The 19,615-nt window shown below is 46.2% G+C and overlaps 1 protein-coding gene across 1 annotated transcript; it reads right to left on the bottom strand.

Moving 5' to 3' along the window:
- Positions 1 to 4,556: 4,556 nt before the first annotated feature.
- Positions 4,557 to 7,172, bottom strand: LOC123106237 (disease resistance protein PIK6-NP). The gene has a single exon (XM_044528457.1). It carries the CDS (start codon positions 7,170 to 7,172, stop codon positions 4,695 to 4,697), a length of 2,478 nt encoding a protein of 825 aa, XP_044384392.1. The 3' UTR covers positions 4,557 to 4,694.
- Positions 7,173 to 19,615: the final 12,443 nt, after the last annotated feature.

Here is a 19,615-nt window from a genome sequence, read left to right as displayed (position 1 = left end):
ACGTCCACGCGCGATGCTCCATTGCACCACCCGCGTCCACATGTGATGCTCCATTGCTGTACCGGTGATGCTCCGATGGCTTGTCGATGCTCCATCGCAACACCAGTTCATGCTCTATTGCAGCGTCGTCATGCTTCGGTGGCTCGGCGATGCTCCATCGCAGTGCTAGTTCATGCTCCATTGCAGCGACGGCGTGCTCCGGTGGCCCGGCAATGTTCCGGTGGCTCGTCGATGCTCCATCGTAGCACCAACGTCCGCACACGATGCTCCCTCGCACCGCCTCGTTGACATGTGAAGCTCCACCGCTGCACCGATGATGCCCCAGCGGCCGACAATGCTCCAACACACAAGACCAATGATGCTTCGTTGCAGCACCGGCGATGCTCCGGCGGCCCATCAATGCTCCAACACAACAACGGCGGTGCTCCGGCGGACCCGGTAATGCTCAAACACAAGACCAGTGATGCTTCGTTGCAGCACGGCGACCGGCGACCCGGCAATGCTCCAACACAAGACCGGCGATGCCCCGGCGGCCCGTCAATGCTCCAACACAACGACGGTGTTGCTTCGTTGCAGCACCGACGATGCTTCTGCAGCCCGACAATGCTCCAACACAACACCGGTGATGGTTCGTTGCAGCATCGGTCATGCTCCGGTGGCCCGGCAATGCTCCAATACAACATTCATGATGCTTCGTTGCAGCACCGGTGATTGTTCGGCGACCCGGAGATGCTCCATTAAATCATCCCATGAGGTTTCGGCGGCCCGACGAATCTCCATCGCCGCACTGGTGATGCTCCGGTGGCCCGGGAGTGCTCCATCACAACGCTAGTGCTGCTTTGTTGCAGCACCGACAGCCGCCAACGGGTGGGCCAATGATTAATGGAGCAAGGCACGTTGCTTGTGGTTTCATAGCGGAGGCACTACCCACGGCTCGAGTAAACAACGGCGACATCGTTGTATCACTTGCAGGAAAGCTGCAACGCCGCACTATAACAGCAGACGCCGTGAGCACCTGACTTTGCACCCCCGCTCGTAGCAGGCACCCACCAGCATTTACCTATATATGCATCACCGAGCATGGCCAGGTTGAGAGGATCACATGCGATCCCAAGGGAAGGGATAAGGACGAGGGCAGAAGCAGTGCTCTGGGTCCACGGGACACGTGTCAGGTCAACGACACGGCTGATCAGTCGGTTGACACTAAGACTTTTCCTTTTTTTTTCCTATTCTCGAGCAGGCACCTAATCTTTTGGAAAAGTCTAGGTTTATGTCGAACTGTTCCTGTAGGCAGACTTTTATATGGTGTTGTCTAGGTTTTCGCCCCATAGCACTCGTCTCGATATCGGGCGTGGTGCAGTGGGTTTCCTAGCAATGCTCGAACTCGCTTTACTTCTTTCCCTCTCTCTGAAATGTTTTCTGGAGCTGATATATTTCCGTTCATTTGCAATGAAAAGGGGTTTAAAGCCCGGTTCGGAAAAAAAGTCGGTTGACACTAAGACTTTTCCAAAGGATTAGGTGCCTGCTAGAGAAGAGAAAAAAACAAAAGGATTAGGTACCACATGAGAGCAGATTTTGCTGAGCTTCTTCTGTTCTGCAGTTCGGACCTGAGAGTTGAGACTGTGCGTCCATCCCAATGAAACAGAGGTTGAACAGAAACTTGTTTCAGACAGAGTCAGCTAGCACAAGATCGATTAACAGAGGGAGAGGCGGCCTTCGCCGGCCAAACTAAGACAAGAGGAGGGGGGGCAGTTGATTCGGATTCCTCACCTCAGGTGAAAGATGGAGGGAGGTTGATTTGGATTCCTCGTCGCATGCTTTGATCCGCCGCCCTCGATGGCCGGCGCCTCCCACTCTGCTCTCCGACGAAGAAGATGGGCCTCCACAACATACTAATAGGAACACTTCTCCCTCCATCTGGGCCGCGCAGTGTTTGTTCACTGGCCCATCCATGACAGCCTCCGGCCCGCGTGCCTGCCTGTCTGCCTGCCATTTACAAGATCCATGATGCTGAGCAAAACAGAACATTGAGACAGATTCCATTCCACTGTGCACTCGCATCTTCTTCTGAATACAAAACAAAACAGAACATTGCGAATTTTCTTTCGAATGAGTTGAAATTTCTTCCAAAGTTAGTTCGACTTGGACGTACAGTTGATTCTTTGCGTCTTAGAGTTTTGCATTCTTTTCTTTTCTTTTCTTTCTGTTGAAAGTCTGTCACACACACTTTGCCCTGGTTCCAACCTAGCGTGCACAGCATATGTGTACGTAATGAACGTACGACAGTGTACTGTACTCTCTCTTTCTCTCTCTCTCTCTTCTTCACCCCCTTTATTTTACCATTAATGCATCGTAATTTTATGTTTCGTAAGTTTTGTCTTATTTCCGACGCAAAAAAGACCGTAAGAAAATATATAATCGCCGTAACAAATATTTTATGTTATGTAAAATTACAAACGTAAAAATATAGTCTAAAATACACATAAACTGCAAATTTTCTTATCTTATGACCTATATTTTTATTTTCTTATGCCAAATTTTACGTAATGAATCAATAAAAATGTAACTATTTAAATTTCAAACGTAATTTAATTATGAAATGATTATAAGATTACCTCGGGTGAAGAATAACTTATGTTAAATTTAATTATGAAATGATTGTAAGATTACCTCGGGTGGCAAATAGCGCGGCCCTATATATATATATATATATATATATATATATATATATATATATATATATATAAATGATCAATTCAAACAACATTTTAAAACATGGACAAAATTTAAAAAATGAACAATTCTCCAAAAACATGAACATTTTTTGAAACTTGAGCATGAAGAGAGCAGCGCTATTTTAAACAAATATTTGAAAATACGAACATTTTTTGAATATGTGAATGATTTTTGAACACAAGAACATTTTTTAAAACTCCAAAGACAGTTTTAAAACGCAAACATTTTTTGAAATGCACAAACATTTTTTTCAAGAAATAAATGAAGTGTGTTTAGACTTCATAAAAGCTGCCGTGCTAGCCATTTGGGGCGCTCCAACGCCACCACCTGTCACGCGCTGGGCACTTTTCTCACCGAGATGTTTTCCTTTTGTTTTTCAGGTTTTCTTCGTTTTTTCATTTTTTTTCTTCTATTTCATCGTTTCTTTTGTTAGGCAAGAGCCTGTGTTTCGGTGTGAAGCACATATATACTTCCTGTGTGGAAATCATATGTGTATTTTTTTTATTTTTAATTAAAAACACCCCCATATATCAATTAAATGAAAATGCTATTATAATAACTCACTACAACATACACCATGTAGGGCGAAAAACTATTAATAAGAACACCATCCGACCTAGTATCACTTTACAATTCCATGTGCCACCTCATGGCGATACTCGACGCCTCATTCAGATCAACGAGTGTGGCCCTATCATAAATTTTCTTTTCAAGAGAGGAAGCCACAGAAGAACAACAAGTCTCCAAAATAATAGGATAATGGCAATGCCAATATCGAGACCGGCAAGGCATGCCCTCAATTCCGCTTCTCAACACTGGTGCAAAAAGCAATAAAGTCCCACGACGAAATGATGATATTTTCGTAGAGTCCCTAGCAACAACCCCACGCTAGCAGCGCTAATACTCTCCACAAAACTGGCGTCATGCCCAACAACCACAATAGCCAGTCGTGCCTAGCAACCCACAGAAGCCGTGCCCAGCAACCACAATAGCCAAGAAGAACAGCAACATTGCGTTTTCCAGCTCGAGCTCGGGGTTTTTTCTGTCAAGTTCCTGAACTGAGTTGTAATTTCTTTTCTTTGAGGGTCCTTGCACCAATTGTACTTTTTTGCAAAATTATCAACTCTGTTTGAAAAAAGAACTCAAAAAAAATTTCAAACACGAAACCGAGACATACATTTCCCTCTTTGACACAAATCTAATCTGGAGAACTAGTAATACCATACTCAACAAAGTTACATCGACCCAGATCATCGGATCAGATCAGGAAAATGGCGATCAACTTTTCTTTGGTTTCGAAATAAACACAAAAATGCCACACAGTACTTACTGGCTGCTGCAGTACTGCCTGCACTGTATGGGCCAAAACAGTACAGATGTTGCTATTTTTTTAATATGTTTCTTTTTCCATTTTTGCTCAGGTTAATCAAAGCATACTATCTGTGCATGTCTCTAGGGATTTTAATGGTCCAGAAATACAAACAATATATACTTTCGAACAATGTACAATCATGCTCGATTTCTTCCAAAAAATATGACATCCAAACAACATGTGTGTGCATTATTTGAAAGTACGGTACAAAGTAATTAAATGGCAGAAGGGAATGACTTCATTACCTGGACCAATTATGGCAGGGTCCGCAAAACAAATCGATTATGCATGATAAAGGAATGGCAAAAACAAAGAGATTTACGTTCAGCTGAATGGCAAAAACAAAGAGATTTGCGTGCAGAGAGGGAAGTTCACAGACAGCGGTCACTTACATCATAAATCCAAGTACAAGAGTACAGGTAGTTATTAAACCAAGCACACGTACATATGCAGACAGGCAAACAAACTGACTTACTGACATGAGCAGAAAGATTCAACTTCAGAGAAATATATATGCCACTCAAAGAAGTTGACCAAGGTTCCCTTAAGCTGCATCTCTGCTGACGGAGAGTAGTTCATTGAGCACTCATGCAGACGAGGCAGCAGCCATTGCTCCAGCTTCTTGGTGTTGATGCTGTCCATTATGCTTGAAACAAGGACGGTTGGGATGCTTTTCCATTGCTTCACTCACCTGGTCCAGGTTGCAGTCACCGTTCAGCTCCAGCTTCTTCAACCCGGGAAGGTGGTGGATTCCAGAAATTGAATCCATTTTGGCAAAAGACCAGACAATCATCTCGAGCTGAGGACCCGCTCCCGCATCAAAGGTAATGCTGGTGATGTCACTTCCCTCAACGACCAGAGACTTGAGACTCTGGAATTCTTCTTCCTTGAAGCTGAGATCGCTTTGGGCGAATGACTTGCACTTCAGCTTGAGGCAGCGCAGGATTCTAAGCCTTCCAAGTGTGCGTACTGCAGCTTCGCCCAGATAAGTCTCACTTAATGTTATCTTGGAAAGTTGATCGAGCTCTGCAATCCAGACAGGAAGCCCACTTGTGATGCCACTGATGTTTAGGCTCTCAAGAAGTTTTGGAGGTGAGGTTAGTTCAAACACCTCCTCCCCATCATGACTACCCTCACTTCTGTCCAGTTTGTTCACTCGGATTGACAAAGAGCGGAGGCAGGCACACACCTTCTCCACCTGTTGAAGTACAAGACCCAAGCAACCATTGTTACCATGGAGAACTAGACCCAGATTCCTCAGCTGTAGCAGCTGGCCAATGTCAACTAAACCATCAACATTGTCGGAAACTTCAACATGGGACAACACCTCCAATTTTACCATTCTTCGGATGCCACTAGGAAGGCGCACTGTTGTAAACGACTCCTTAAACCTATCAGTGTTGTTGCTTGGAGAATCTGTCTGGCCAGCAAGCAGATGCTTCAGCATTGGAAGGATGACTGACTTTGTGGAGAATGCCCTCACCACTGTTTGCCGGATATCCAGAGTCTCCAAGCACTGCAAGTTCTCGATTTTCTTCGGCAGTTGACTGACATCTGTGTTCCTGAGGCTCAAGTACTTGAGCAACAATATCTTACAGATGCTCTTCCAATGATGCTTCTTCAAGCCTTTGCAGCCTTCTAGGTCCAACATTCTCAATAGCTGCCACTGGGATGACTTGGACAGATATGGAAGAAGTGCTACGATGCCATTGCCACCAGATGCCACAGGATAACTGTAATGAGAAGCTTGCAGTCCTATTCCATGGTGAACAGGAAGGTGGCGAGCCAAATCAGGCGACAGGTCTGAATTGGCAAAGTTTAGATCTTTAGCAATCCTGGCTATGACTTCACGAACCACATGATGCATTGTGTAGCTCTTGATCTTGCCTGCATCACTGATTTCACCAGGATTAATAAGTCCCCAGGAGACGAGGGCATCAAAACAGCGATCAGCTTCATCTTCCGGGCGATTCTCTCTTGTAGCTATGAGGCCTTCAGCTATCCATCTTCTAGATACAGTTGTTCTCCTAATGCGGTTATTCTCTGGAGAGATAGCTAGGTACAACAAGCAGCTCCTGTACTTGGTTGGCAAGTCATTGTACGAGAATCTTACCATTTGCTTTGCAGCTCTCTTGTATGACCCACAATCTGATAATTTTTTCACAAAGTTGCCTAGCTGTGTCCTACTCCTGTTCGGATTGACATGCAGAAGATGTAGGAAGATTTCCATTGCGAAGACCTCAGGGTAACATGCTCCTAAGATACGCCCTACATTCTCCATAGTGTTGTTATCAGATCCACCAGTAAGCTCCCTTGCTTTATCGTAGAAAACAAAAAAACAACTTTGTGGTTTCAATATCTTGTACGGAGACGATGAATTTGCTACATCATCTGACCATGTCGTGATGACTATAGCGCTACCGGGAGAGCAATCATAGCTACTATGAGATAAAGCAGATCGTATGTTATCCCATGGTAGTCTCTCTGGCACATTGTCAAGAACAATCAAGATACGTTTACCTTTCAGATAGTCCAGAGGTTTCTTGGCGAGTTCCATGGCCTCATCACCCACTGTTGTTTCCGAACTTTGATCTGTATCGGTCCTCAGCGTGTTTTCTTCTACATCTGGAATTGGAAGGGATTCTACTTTTACAAGTATTTCCTGCAATATATGGTGTAGATCACAGCTCCTTCCGACGCGTATCCAGGCCTTGCAATCAAATGAGGCCACCAAGGAGGGATGTTGGTACACTTCTTGTGCAAGACGGACTGCTAAGTCTTCTTCTTCCTTTGGATTGTGTGAATTCCATAGGATAGGGATGATCCTCGGCTGTGGTTCACGATCTCCAACAGCAACAGGTGCTTCCTTCAACCACTCGATCATCTGATCGATGCTTTCTTTTACAAGAATATTCACATCATCTGGCGGTTCAACGTCTGTTGCAGATAGAGCGTGTCTATGAACATCTTCCTCTTCGCCTGCCACCAATGGATCCAAGAAGTTTGCATTGAATATTGCATCGTCTTGGTCAGCAGCAGATGGCACGATGACTCCATACCTCATCCGCCTGTCACCCACATTGCGCGCTCGGACTTTGAGCTGCCGATATGTCAGAGACAGCGAGTGGATATGAGCACAAACTAGACAAGACTCAAGGTAAGATCGCTTGTGATGGAAAACCCCTACCCGAGCGGATCTCCTTCGGGGAATATAACTATGTAGCAGCTTTTGCCATTTCTTCTAGTACCAATCAATCATGCATGCGTTCATCTTCCCAAATGTCTTTAACAAAATAAATTGTTTTCTTTTGACGGCAAGCAGCACCATTATCGTATTTAATCCATCAAGAAGAGGAGATCTCTTAATTTACAACTTGGAATCTAACCGACTTGATCTGTGTGATAATTGGTTGCATAGTTTCGTCATAGCATATGAAATGAGATCGTTAGGTGGGCAATATGTAAGTAGGACAAGCCTCACACTTTTTTTTCCAGTAACAGACAACTATATTAATATGAGCCTGGTATCAAGTGCACCTTGGCGGACTCTGCAGTTGTTCTAAAAAAAACGAGGATGACCTCCGGCCTGTGCTTCAGGGTGACGCATGGAGCCATTTTATTAATTATTCACCAAGACCTTACAAAGTAATCTGTATCTTTATCTAATATTAAAAGACGGAAGTTACATTGTTCTCTATATGTCAATCATTTATATCCGTTGATTTTATTTTAATTATGAATATCGGCGGCTGAGATTTCAAAATATTTGACCTGTTAGGGACACGATGATGGACCAGTCCATATGTCCACCCTTAACCTGCAGTCCTACACGAGCACGCACGTCACACACGTCCTCCTGCTGTTGGCCAGTTGACTCCAACACGAACTCCACGTCCAAAATACTCGCCCCTCGGCTCAAAAAACAAAACTCGGCCCTAACGAGTCCAAAAAACAAAACTTCAGGAAGGATACAGCGCCGGAGCGCCGCCACTGCCCGACCCGAGGGTCGGAGTTTCCCCTGGAGCAACACGACGGGCAATGAGAGCCGCGACGACGCCTTCAACAAGGGAACTGTTATCCCACTACACTGAGCGTCGAGGCATCACCGACCAGTCCATCACTGTTTTAGGTGCTCCTACACAACCTCATTGAACTTAGGATATCTTTCTCTTTAAAATATTATTAATGAGTATACATGCAAACAATTATGTTGAATAATTATATTTTTTTTCGTCGGTTCATCTTGGCAAACACTATATTGAATAACCATCTGAATTTTGTTATTTTCATCTTTTTTGTGTTTATGTATATCAGTTTATCAATTGACTGGCTAGGTACTAAAGTCGTCATGCATATTTTTGTATATTGCGTGGCATAACAAATATTCAAAATTATATAATTAAGTAAGAATGTGCTTTAGGCATATTAGTCCTTTAATTATAAGAGTTGTTGAAAATCTAGGGCCTCATTTTGCATTTTGCAGCGGGCCCCAAATGCCTGGAGACGGCCGGCCACCCTGCATAGTGGCCAGTAGAAAACTGATGTTCTACCTGATTGTGTGCCTTTTTTCATTTTTAATAACTTCAAAAAGAAAATATATATACTTAATCCATCGCACAGTTGTTTTTAACCAATCAAGATCATGTCCATAACTATTCATTTGTTCTTAAAACAGTCAATCTTTGACATAGGGCAGAGTTGTGTCAGCAAAATGAGGAGTTCTAACCGGTGAAAAGAACTAGTGTTGCACAAGGTTGGTCTTGGTAAGGTGAGCCAAGTTTATGGTTAATCTTTGAACCGGTGTTGCACAAGGTTGGTCTTGGTAAGGTGAACCATGGTTTTGTCCCGTGTCCCCCAAGCGAGTCACCACTGCATCGGTAAGCCAAGTTGTGCCATTGCTCCTGATACCTCCTATTCCCTCCCTCGCGATCTCCATGGTATGCATACGTGATAGCATCTATTTGTTGTAAGTAAGCCAGTGGTCTGAACATGTTGAACTCAAATGGGACAACACTACAATGGGTCTTGCTGGAAGTTGAGTGGTATATTTACGGGCCTATTCACTATCAGCTCGCATGTGAGAGGGTTGGTGGAGAATTCATTTTTCCATAATGTGAATGCATGCCCTACAATAGGTGTGCTGGTACTTTAGCTTTTTATCAACAATTTCCGGTCTACCAATACAACACGGTTGATATTACAAGTCGAATTGAAATACCTCTAAAAGACATAAAAAAAACCTTCTAATCATTCTTCCGTCGTTTCATTAAACCACTAGAGACGTTTCAGCAAAAATAAATCAATCCAGTCTAGGATGGGGCAGATCCCTTTGGAGATGCTCTAAGTGAAAGATAGAGTAGATCTTGACTGTTGCCTCCATTGCTTTCTTTTGTCTTCTTTTACTTTACAAATTCATTGTGATCCAATCAATAAGCACTCTGCCTCCTTCCCTAAGAAAAGTCTAGGGTTCCTGTGCCTCCTGCTGGAGTCGCCGTCGGTCCGCCACGTCTCCTGTGGACTTAGGGCCATGGCGGCTCGATGGATCCCGACCCTTGCCGGCGGGAGGGCTCTGTTTTTTTTTTGTTTCTTCGAGATTTGTTAGGGTTTGTGTCCTGCTCAGAAAGACGAGACGGCGGCGGCCTTCTAAAGGTGGAATAAGGTTCTCCCCGCCTAGCCCCCGTCCCGGTGGTGTGTCTAGGTGGTTGCTTGGAGGTGTGTCTCCGGCACATCTGTCCTTGGTGGATTTGCTCGGATCTGGTCGTAGTTTTTCTATGTTCGTGTGTTTTCAGGTTGGATTCTTCTGATCTCGCTACTCTTCATCGGCGTCGGTTGATGTTCTGCTACGTTGGTCCTATGCGGCCTTAGCACGATGACTTCTCGACTGTCTACTACAACAAGTTTTGATCGGCTCCGGTGAAGAGGGCGATGACGGCAACGCACCTTCGTCTCACTTCAGTGCTTGTAGTCGTCGCTTGATGGTCTACGGATCTGGATGTAATTTTTATTATTTCTAGTATTCGTTGTACTATCATGATTGAAGATGAATAGATTGAAAGTTTTCTCGCAAACAAAAAATCATTTTGATCCAATTGAAGATTGTGGTTAGTAGCTGCCAGCCTTTTTGTGACTCCGATTCAAGACCCAGTGGCACCCAAACGAGTCGATCTCTACGATGATTGGATGCATCCTTGTTGTCATGGTAGTACCCAAAATGTGATGGTTAGATGACCAATGTGCTACTAGGACTAGCCTAACAATATACTATACATCTGCAAGCAACATGGGCGCCTGTCATAGAGAAGGCCTGTAAGAGATGCATCTTTTTTTTTTTATTTTGTTACTGGAAACATCATGTATATATAGGAGGAGGGTCACATCACGTTTTGGACTCACATGCATGCATGGACCCAAGTCGGCCAGTTGGAGGAAAAAATAAAACCTTATGTAGCTGGGATCTGGAGTTGGAATCCTCGTAGCATGTGATGGTTAGGTTAGGTGGGCAAATTACAATGTAATTAGGGGAGACTAGCAAAGGTAACCTTTGGGTAACAAAGTTACTACTACAGTAATCAATCCACGAGGTATAAATAGGCTGAGTTAGTAGCTGAACAGGGAAGTAGACACTGACACTAGCACGTACGTACTAGACAAGATTAAAAGAAAACACAATGGCGTGGAACAGCACCAAGACTAGTGAATCTCCTACATCCTCCTGCCCGAGCGGATCTCCTTCGCCGGGAGATAGCTTCGGATCCGTTGATCTGCCGAGTTCCTTGAGCAACGGCGGCAGTACGGCGGATCCGTTGATCTGCACGTACCCTCTGTGCTGCGGGCGCTGCGGGAAGCTGGAGGATCTTAGGCGGGGTCGGAACACCGACAGCGACAGCGACCTAAGCGATCACAGGATGACGGTGCCGGACGCATCGCTCGCCGAGCAGATCACCTTCGAGGGGAGCTCCTGCTTCACGTGTGCCAAGGAGATCTTCCTGGCGACCGACTTGGATCGACGGCGGCAAGGACCGCCACGACACACCACTGCACTACGCCGCCAGGTCCGGAAACCTCAGGATGCTTTTCCACTTAATTTGTCAGCTCGGCGACTTGTATGGCCATGAGTGGACGGTGCTGGTGGTGAGGAAGCTCAACGTTCATGGCGAGACGGCCTTGCACGAGGCGGTCAGGCTGGGAACAAGCTCAATGTGCATGGTCGGGATGCTCATGTGGGTGGATCCACACCTGGCGCTGCATCATGCAGCTCATCTTCCTGGCAGCACCTCACCGCTGTACCTGGCTGTCTCCCTGGGGCACAAGGACATGGCAGAGATGTTGCACAACAAAAGTGGCGGCAACCTCTCTTACTCCGGCCCCCGTGGACAAAACGCACTGCATGCCGCGGCTCACCGTCCAAACGGTGAGATCCATTCCTCCTAACATAGCATATTTGGTTCGCCTTATACCTATCTATTTTGAATTTAGTACAGAGTTGGGTCATCTATTTTGAAACAGAGGGAGTACCTATCTAGGGCACACAAACACAATACAATACTCCCTGTAATGGATCCAAGAAGTAACATTTTATTTATCTATTGCCAACTACTCTACTACTAGTGAGTAACACACATGCTTCAACTTGACTACTTTTTTTAGTGATAACTTCACTTACTCACCGGGGCACTGGGGCTATTACTCATTTACTTTACCACAAGCATACCTGCTTTGTCTCCCCTTTCGTTCGAATAAGAAAGCTGAATCTTGGGAGTTATCTTTACGGAATACGCTCAGAAGTCCCTATTCTTGCAAAACAAGTAGGCCGTTACTACTTGATGTTCAATTTGCATATTGACCCTCAAATACTAGTGTTTCAAGTTTAGGCATCAGACGGCATTGCTTTATCTTTACAATTATGTCGTACGCGATTATGGACAAAATAAGTAGGCCCTTGCAAGGTTGTCAGAATCGCGATTATGTCGTACGATTCGACGACTTTAAGATCCAAACTAATCCCTCTGATTCTACGGTTTTGGTTCATAGAATCTACATTTCGATGATCCTGATGGTTAAGATTTTACGACTTGCGATCCTACCAACGGAGTTCCAATCCGATTCGGAATCACAATTCTGACAATCTTGGCCCCTCGTTTCTTTGGTCTATAAATAAAATTTATCTAATTACCGGAGTTGTCTCTTATTCTTTTTTTAATTCATACCTATCGTCTCGAAAAAAATAATCTTGCAGCCACCTACTAGGACTTGGTACCTTAATGATGAACTCCAAATTTGTGTTGGGTTTTTTAGACTATTTTTCCTACAGTATTTATTTTATAACGTAAAAGGTCTAATTGCAGGTATGATAGAAATGCTACTAGCTTGGAACAAGGATCTTAGCGAACATAAGGACAAAAATGACAGCACCCCTCTTCACTATGTCGTTTCGGAGCAGTCTGAAGCTTCGACCAATATTAGTATCATGGATGAGTTGGAGAAACATGCAATATTGTGTGTACTTGATGCTAACCCATTTGCAGCATATCAGCATGATAAGAATGGTCTGTTACCTGTACATGTTGCTGCCTTGATGGATAGGAAAGTCGCCATCCTTATTCTCCTCGAAAGATGCGGTGGTTGCATCGCTCTTCCTGATAAGAAGGGTAGATCCTTTCTTCACATTGCTGTCAGGAACAAGGTCTACCGTATAGTAAAATATTCTTGTCAAGAAGAAGTTTTTGAGCCAATACTGAACGCACGGGACAATGATGGCAACACTGCATTACACCTAGCTGTGGAGGTTGAGGATTTACACATCTTCTGTTATCTCTTGCGGAATCCAAAAGTTTTATTAAATGTAAGAAACAACAAGGATCAAACTCCGCTGGATCTAGCAAGGAACAAGACTCTCACAGATTTTTCCTATGTACTGGTATTAATCCAGCTTAATTCCTCTCTCATCCATGCTTCATGCTAGTTGATCTTATAAATGAAAAGGTAAAACTATGTTTCTTCATTATTGTTTTTGCAGAATCCGGAGAACGCAATATACAAGACACTCAGGGATGTCGGAGCTAGGCATGGCAGCTTCTTTCAAGACCATGTTCAACATCTCTGCATTCAGAATCAGTTGTCAAACCTAAAAGACGAAGATAATAAATCAGAAGAAGTGGATGATTTGAAGAAGCATAAGAAGAAAGAGGGTGAAGAGAATCAATCAGAAGAAGTGGATGAGTTTGAGAAGCATACCCAAAAAAAGGATAAAAAGAAAAAAGAGGCGAAGCGTAAGAAAAAAGAGTATGAAAAGAAAAAAGATGCGGACCGTAAGAAAAAAGAGGATGAAGAGAAAAAAGACTCTGATCAGTTGACTGATTCGACCCGGACACTTGGCCTTGGCTCGGTACTCATCACAACGATGACATTCGGTGCAACATTCACCGTACCTGCGGCAGTCAAAGCAGGCAACAGTAGCAACGGTGGCACTGCAAGACATTTCAGTACCTGGCATTTCAATGGGTTCCTGGCCGTCAACACGTTTGCTTTCCTCTTCTCCTTGATAGCTACAGTTGGCCTTATGTTCTCCGGCATGTCCATGGTTAAACTGCAAGTCCGCCGAAATTACTTCAGGTTATCCGTGCTCTCTGCCTGGATTTCGCTCACCTACTTGACTGTTGCATTTGGCCTTGGCGTACGTACTGTGCTGGCTCCAGTAGGTGGCATGGTTTCCAATTTGATACTCTTCCTGACTTCTCTTCCGCTGATCTACCTTAATTTAGATTTTATCAGCGAAATGGGCCTTACTTACCGACCGTTGTCTGTCAGACGGGGCCATAAATTTGTATGCCGGTTATTTATACCCCATATAGTTGGGAGGGGTCTAATTCAGTTTTGGCCCTACATATATATCTTTTTGTGGGCAGCGGCAACTAAATCTGTGCCTTGAAGAAACAGCATCAAACGGATATCAAGGGTGGTTATTTACTGTCTAAAGCTCAGTGCAGAATGGCAACTAGAAGATGGAGTTTTGAGGAGTAGCGGTAGCCTTCGGGTGTTGTAATAATGCATCTATCTTTGCCATTTCTTGTATCAGTCAACCAGTCATGCCTTCATGTTCACAAAATGTTTCTAGCATAATTTGAATGATACAAGTCATGCCCATCCACCAGCAACTCAACTACTTGTCATATAGAGAATATGAGATTACAATGTTAACAGAATATCTACTACATTGCCGGTATAAATATGATAGAAATGCTACTACAATGGGACAAAGATCTTAGCAAAGAGAAGGACAAAAAAGGAAGCACCCCTCTTCACTCTGTTATTTTGGCGCGGTCCGAAGATGTTGTTCATAGATTTTTTTTCCTCAATCATGCAACCCATCTGCAGCATATCAGCATGATAAGAATGGTTTGTTACCTGTACATGTCGCTGCCTTGATGGATAGGAAGGTCCCCATCCGTATTCTCCTCGAAAGATATATGTGGTGGTTGCATCTATCTTCGTGATAAGGAGAAGAGATCCTTTCTTCACATTGCTGTCCAGAACTAGGTCTACCGTATAGTAAAATATGCTTTTGAAGAGCCAGTTTTTGCATCAATACTGAATGCTTTCTCTCTCTAATTTAGGAGGATAACCCTAGCCCCGCGTCGCCCCTCCCGCGGGCGACACGGGCGGTGCTGCCACCTTCTGCCGCTAGCCCGCCCCCTTCTCCCCTTCCCCGCCGGCGGGGCAAAGCCCCCAGCGGTGGCTGGCGGCGGGGGCCTTCTCCCCTCCTCGCATTCATGGCCTGCGGGTGCCGCCACCTTCTTAGGAGTTATCTTTCCTCTCCTCCTCGTTAGCTACAATTTTCCTGCTCATGTTCTCCGGCATGTCCATGGTTAACCTGAGATTGCGCAAGCTCTACTTCGACGTATCAGTGCTCCTCATCTAGAATTCCATCACCTGCTTCATTGTTGCATTTTTTTTAGAAAAGGAGGATGACCCCCGGCCTCTACATCTGGGAGATGCATACGGCCACTTTATTAATTATTCTCGAGGACCTTACAAAGTATTACAACAATGTGCCTGAATCCACCATCTTGGCAACATATGCCGTTACTTCTATCCAATATGATGAAGGGGTGCTAGCTGGGCCACTATCCAAACTACTCACCTAAGCCTAACATCAAAAGCCGGAAGCCGAAACTCATTCGGAAGCCCACATACCGGGTCTGGGGCACAATCCGGTCAGACGCACTCGTGTGTCGTCGCCGCCATCTTCCACCAGTCTTCAGATCATATTGAGGCTTCTACCTTGTCTGGCCACTCTGCCATCGACGTCACCATAACGCCAGACATCAACCTCCTCCTGCGCGAGTCCAACACCGTGCATCGGGCGCCGAGTCTCCACTGCACCACGCCGCCGAGATCCGCCGTCATTAATGTGCAGGATGAAGCACCGCTCCACCAAAAAAACCGCCCACTGGTCCCTCGAACTCGTGTACGCCTCCAAGAATGACGCCCCCAAGGAGGAAACGACGCCAACGTGCCGCCGTCATCTGATTTACTGATCTAGGGTTTCCCCTGGAGGTAGCGGATAGAGGTTTGGAGCTTCTCCACGGCGAGGCCTTCAAGAAGGTAATGACACGAAAAAGTGCCGCCAACGCCGGTCTTGGCATCAAGCCAAGAACTAGGTTTTCACCCGGATCCGTTGAAGGAACCGCCATCTAGCATCGTGTGCACGGGTCGCCGCCGATCTGAGCCGCCGCACATTGAGGTCGCACTGGCCAGATCAGATCTGTCCGGAGGGCAACCCACACATGGCGCCGACCCAACCCAGGCCCTCCATGCCGCCAAGGGCCAGAGGCGCCGGGGCCTCCACCCCACGTGGCCCAGGACGGCCAGCACCGCCACATCCCGTCGACGGCGCGCACCCACCAGATCCGAGCAGAACGCCCCGATCCGCCGCCAAAACGGTCAGCCGCTGCTCCTCCACCGCGAGGAAAAGAGGAGGGGACCGCCGCTCCCTGGGGCCGCCGCCCCAGCATCCAGCGCCACCGCGCCATAGAAGAGGCCGGAGGGCTAGATCCATCCCGGCGTGCAGCTCCGCGTCGCACGGCGCACCGTCCAGGGCTGACCTCCATGCGTGACGGGAGAGGAAAGGCCCGCCGCCGCCGGCAACCGCACGGGCTTTGCCCGGTGGGGACGCTCGACGGCGGCGAGGGGTAGGGAGCAGAAGGAGGGTGGCGGCGGCGGCGGGGTTAGGTCACCCGAGCCGCCCCCCTGGAGAGCTTCATTGTTGCATTTGGCCTTGGCATACGTACTATGATGGATCCGGGTAAGTAGTGCGATTTCTAGTACCATACCCCTGATGATTATTTTTGAGGTGGTCTACCTCAATTCAGGTTTTCTTAGTGAACTGGTTTTTACTTACAAACCACTGTTGGTCAGACGGGGGCATAGATATGTATGCCGGTCATTTACATGGCGCATCTTTTGGTGGGCTTCATTACAGTCTTTGCCCATCGCTATTGTCTTTTTTAGTGTAGCGTGACCTCTGCCTTCATGAAGCATACTCATCAAACAAAGATCAAGGGTGGTTATGTACTGTATAAAGCCCAGTGCAGAATTGCAACACCATTGTATTTGGGTAGCGTAACCTCTGCCATTTCTTCTGTCAACCAATCATGCTGTCATGTTCCTTTGACGAAAATAAACACCATTGTATTTCATTCATGAATAACAGGATATTCATTATTTACAAAGCTCAATGCAAGCACTCCACTGGCTCAACTTCTTTTTTTTTCCCTGAAAAGTGTAGGTTTTTATTGGTTCTGAATGAAGCATCAAGAGGATACAATCACAGTGAGCACACACCCGTCATCTGCATAGCCACGATGCACACAACCAACACTAACTCACGCACATGCATGCCGGCAAATAGCAAAGTCATGTAAGACCAAAGCTATTTGTAGGCGAGCAAAAAAGAAAAAAAAACTCAAAGCGATCAAATATGTGATTGGCAAACTACAACAAAGATCATATCCGCTCCAACCATCTCATCACACTGGAAAAGACCCTTAACTTGTCCAATTTGTGGTCTTGAGTTCAGATAGTACTTCCATCTTTTTGTGTAGTGCACCTACAATAGAGCGACGTCACTGATGTATCATTTTAGGTGCACTTCGTAACACGTTCTTACAAAATAAGTGATTTGTGTGGTACCCTAAAAGGTCTCACAACAGCAACTATGTGTTTCCTATTAATATAAAATAACATATTAATTTTCTAAACTTATATCGTACATATATAGGCACTGTTAAGTTAATAGCCAACAAGAAATAACATGCATACACATACTACTGTAGCAAAGTTAATAGCACCGTCTTACGTTTTAAATCAAATTTGATCATTACTTTGTGTAGATGTTCCACATGGAATCTTAAATCCTAAAAGCCTACTATAGCAAACTCTCCTAACATACTAGTATCGCAATCCCCTAACACATAAGTTAACTAGATCTTTTGGAACAAGACTATACAACACATGATTGATACAAACAAAAGGAGCTCACCACCGTGGCCATTGCAACAATTTTGGGACTAGGGTCGCACACTGGCGTGGTCACCCAACAATAGAAGACCACCACCACCACGGCTGCCGTGGGTGGGTGGGGTGGTGAGGGCCGGTGGCCTGTGGTGCCGGCGCCGGCGACATGACACACGGTGGGAGGGCACCGCCTGGTTAGGGATGGAGCGGAGCCATCGAGACGGCCTGGCATCTATGGATCGGGATGGAACAAAGGGAGTAGACGGATCACTAGGGAGGGTCTTGCGAGATGACTCTCATCTTTCACGCGCTCAGGTGGCCTGTCACAGATGACTTTCATCTTGTCATCTGTGACGGTTGGCGGTGGGCCGGTCAGTATGAGGGGTTAGTGCTATTCAGTTGGGCAGTAGTGAATATGCAGGCCACATGCTAGTTTTTGAAGTGCCCCCGGAAAAAATGACAGCGATTTTGCTAGACCTCTTAAGATAAAATCATCATATGGTGATTATTATGGCGTTCGGTACAATTAGTATGACATCTCTGCTAGAGTTACTCTGAGGCACATAGTTCAACAAACTAAGCCAACACCATCCAACATGATATCTTCTATATCTAAATAGAGGCACCCCACTAAGTGATTTTCCTGCGTTTTCATGAAGCCACGTCACTCCAATTGTTATAGCCGTTGATTCAGTAAAGTTGAGAAGTCTGTAGCCGTTCGATCAAATGTTCAGAAAATTACGAAGGGCTGCCACCGCTAAGTGAACTTACCGTTTCGTTCTTTTCCAGCCATACATGCTCGCTGCTGGCCTCCAACTTGATTTTTTGGGCTGGGCGTACACTTCACCGATTTGGACACTAAAAAGCCTATTTACTCTCTCGCCAGCTCCTCTTCGAACTCTCCGCACCGCCCATTAATCTCCCAAATTTACTCCTCTCTCCATTAATTTCCATCACCGATTCCTATTCATCTTCTCCATTGATTTCCATCATCAATTCCTATTCATCTTCTCCCAAATTAATAGTTGGAGTCGTTCTTCCATCTTCACCACAACGATTAGAAGTGCATCGGCCGCCGCCTGGTCTGGACAAAGACAGGTGCCGCCCCTAGCCATCCACCCCACGAGCGCCACCCACCACCGGCCATTCCCCACGCGCCTCCCCGTCTGGACCCCTCAGGTCGTCGCCAGCGACCAGTGCGCCGTCGCCAACCACCTGACCGCCGGCGGCGCCCTCGACCAAGCCACTGCGCACTCCACCTGGCACAATCCCGCCGCGTGCCGCCGCTAGCAACCTTCCCGAGCCCCTTCCGCCAACATAGGTGCATGTCGCATGCCACCGCCGATAGCCTCACCGATGCCCAGCTGCGGATCCACCTCCTCCAACGCCGATATGTGCCCCGTGTTTCAACCTCCCGTCGCCGGCCAACCTCCTTCAGCGCCACGGGAACGGCTACCACCTTCCTCCCTCACGCCCACGGATCAGCGCTCACCCAACGCCTTGACAGTAGCCAGCGACACATGTGTCTCTTGCCCCACCCTTCACCATCAACCAGACTGCATCTTCGTCCTTGATCTGTAGAAGATGAACTGGAGGAGACCACGACGGTGTCCCGTTTCTTCTCTGGCCAAGCTCTTCTTTTCTTTTGAGTAAGATTTTTCAAGTTCCTATGATCTTCCATCGTGAGCATGAGTTGTTGCATAAAAAATCTTCAAATATTCAACAGCCCATGGCGTCGCCCGCCTTCTCCTACCTGACCCTGCTTGGAATCGTCCAGTCCATCAAGATCTTCACCAGATGGTACGTCTCTCTTGCGCCTCACCTGCGATACATCGGCATCTGCCGCCGGCTGGACCTGAGCTTTCCGTCAAGGGATGTGTGTAGGCAGTGGTACAAACATAAACGGTGGGATGTGAAGCACCTGGTGACTGGTGAGTTCCGAGGGATGCCACCGTCGCATCATACGTCGTTGTTTCAGAAGCTCCCACTTCG

Source organism: Triticum aestivum, chromosome 5A (assembly GCF_018294505.1).
Source record: "Triticum aestivum cultivar Chinese Spring chromosome 5A, IWGSC CS RefSeq v2.1, whole genome shotgun sequence".
In the NCBI taxonomy this organism is placed as follows: Eukaryota; Viridiplantae; Streptophyta; class Magnoliopsida; order Poales; family Poaceae; genus Triticum; species Triticum aestivum.
Note: the sequence above shows the minus strand (reverse complement) of the source record. Positions and strands in the feature narration are given on the sequence as shown.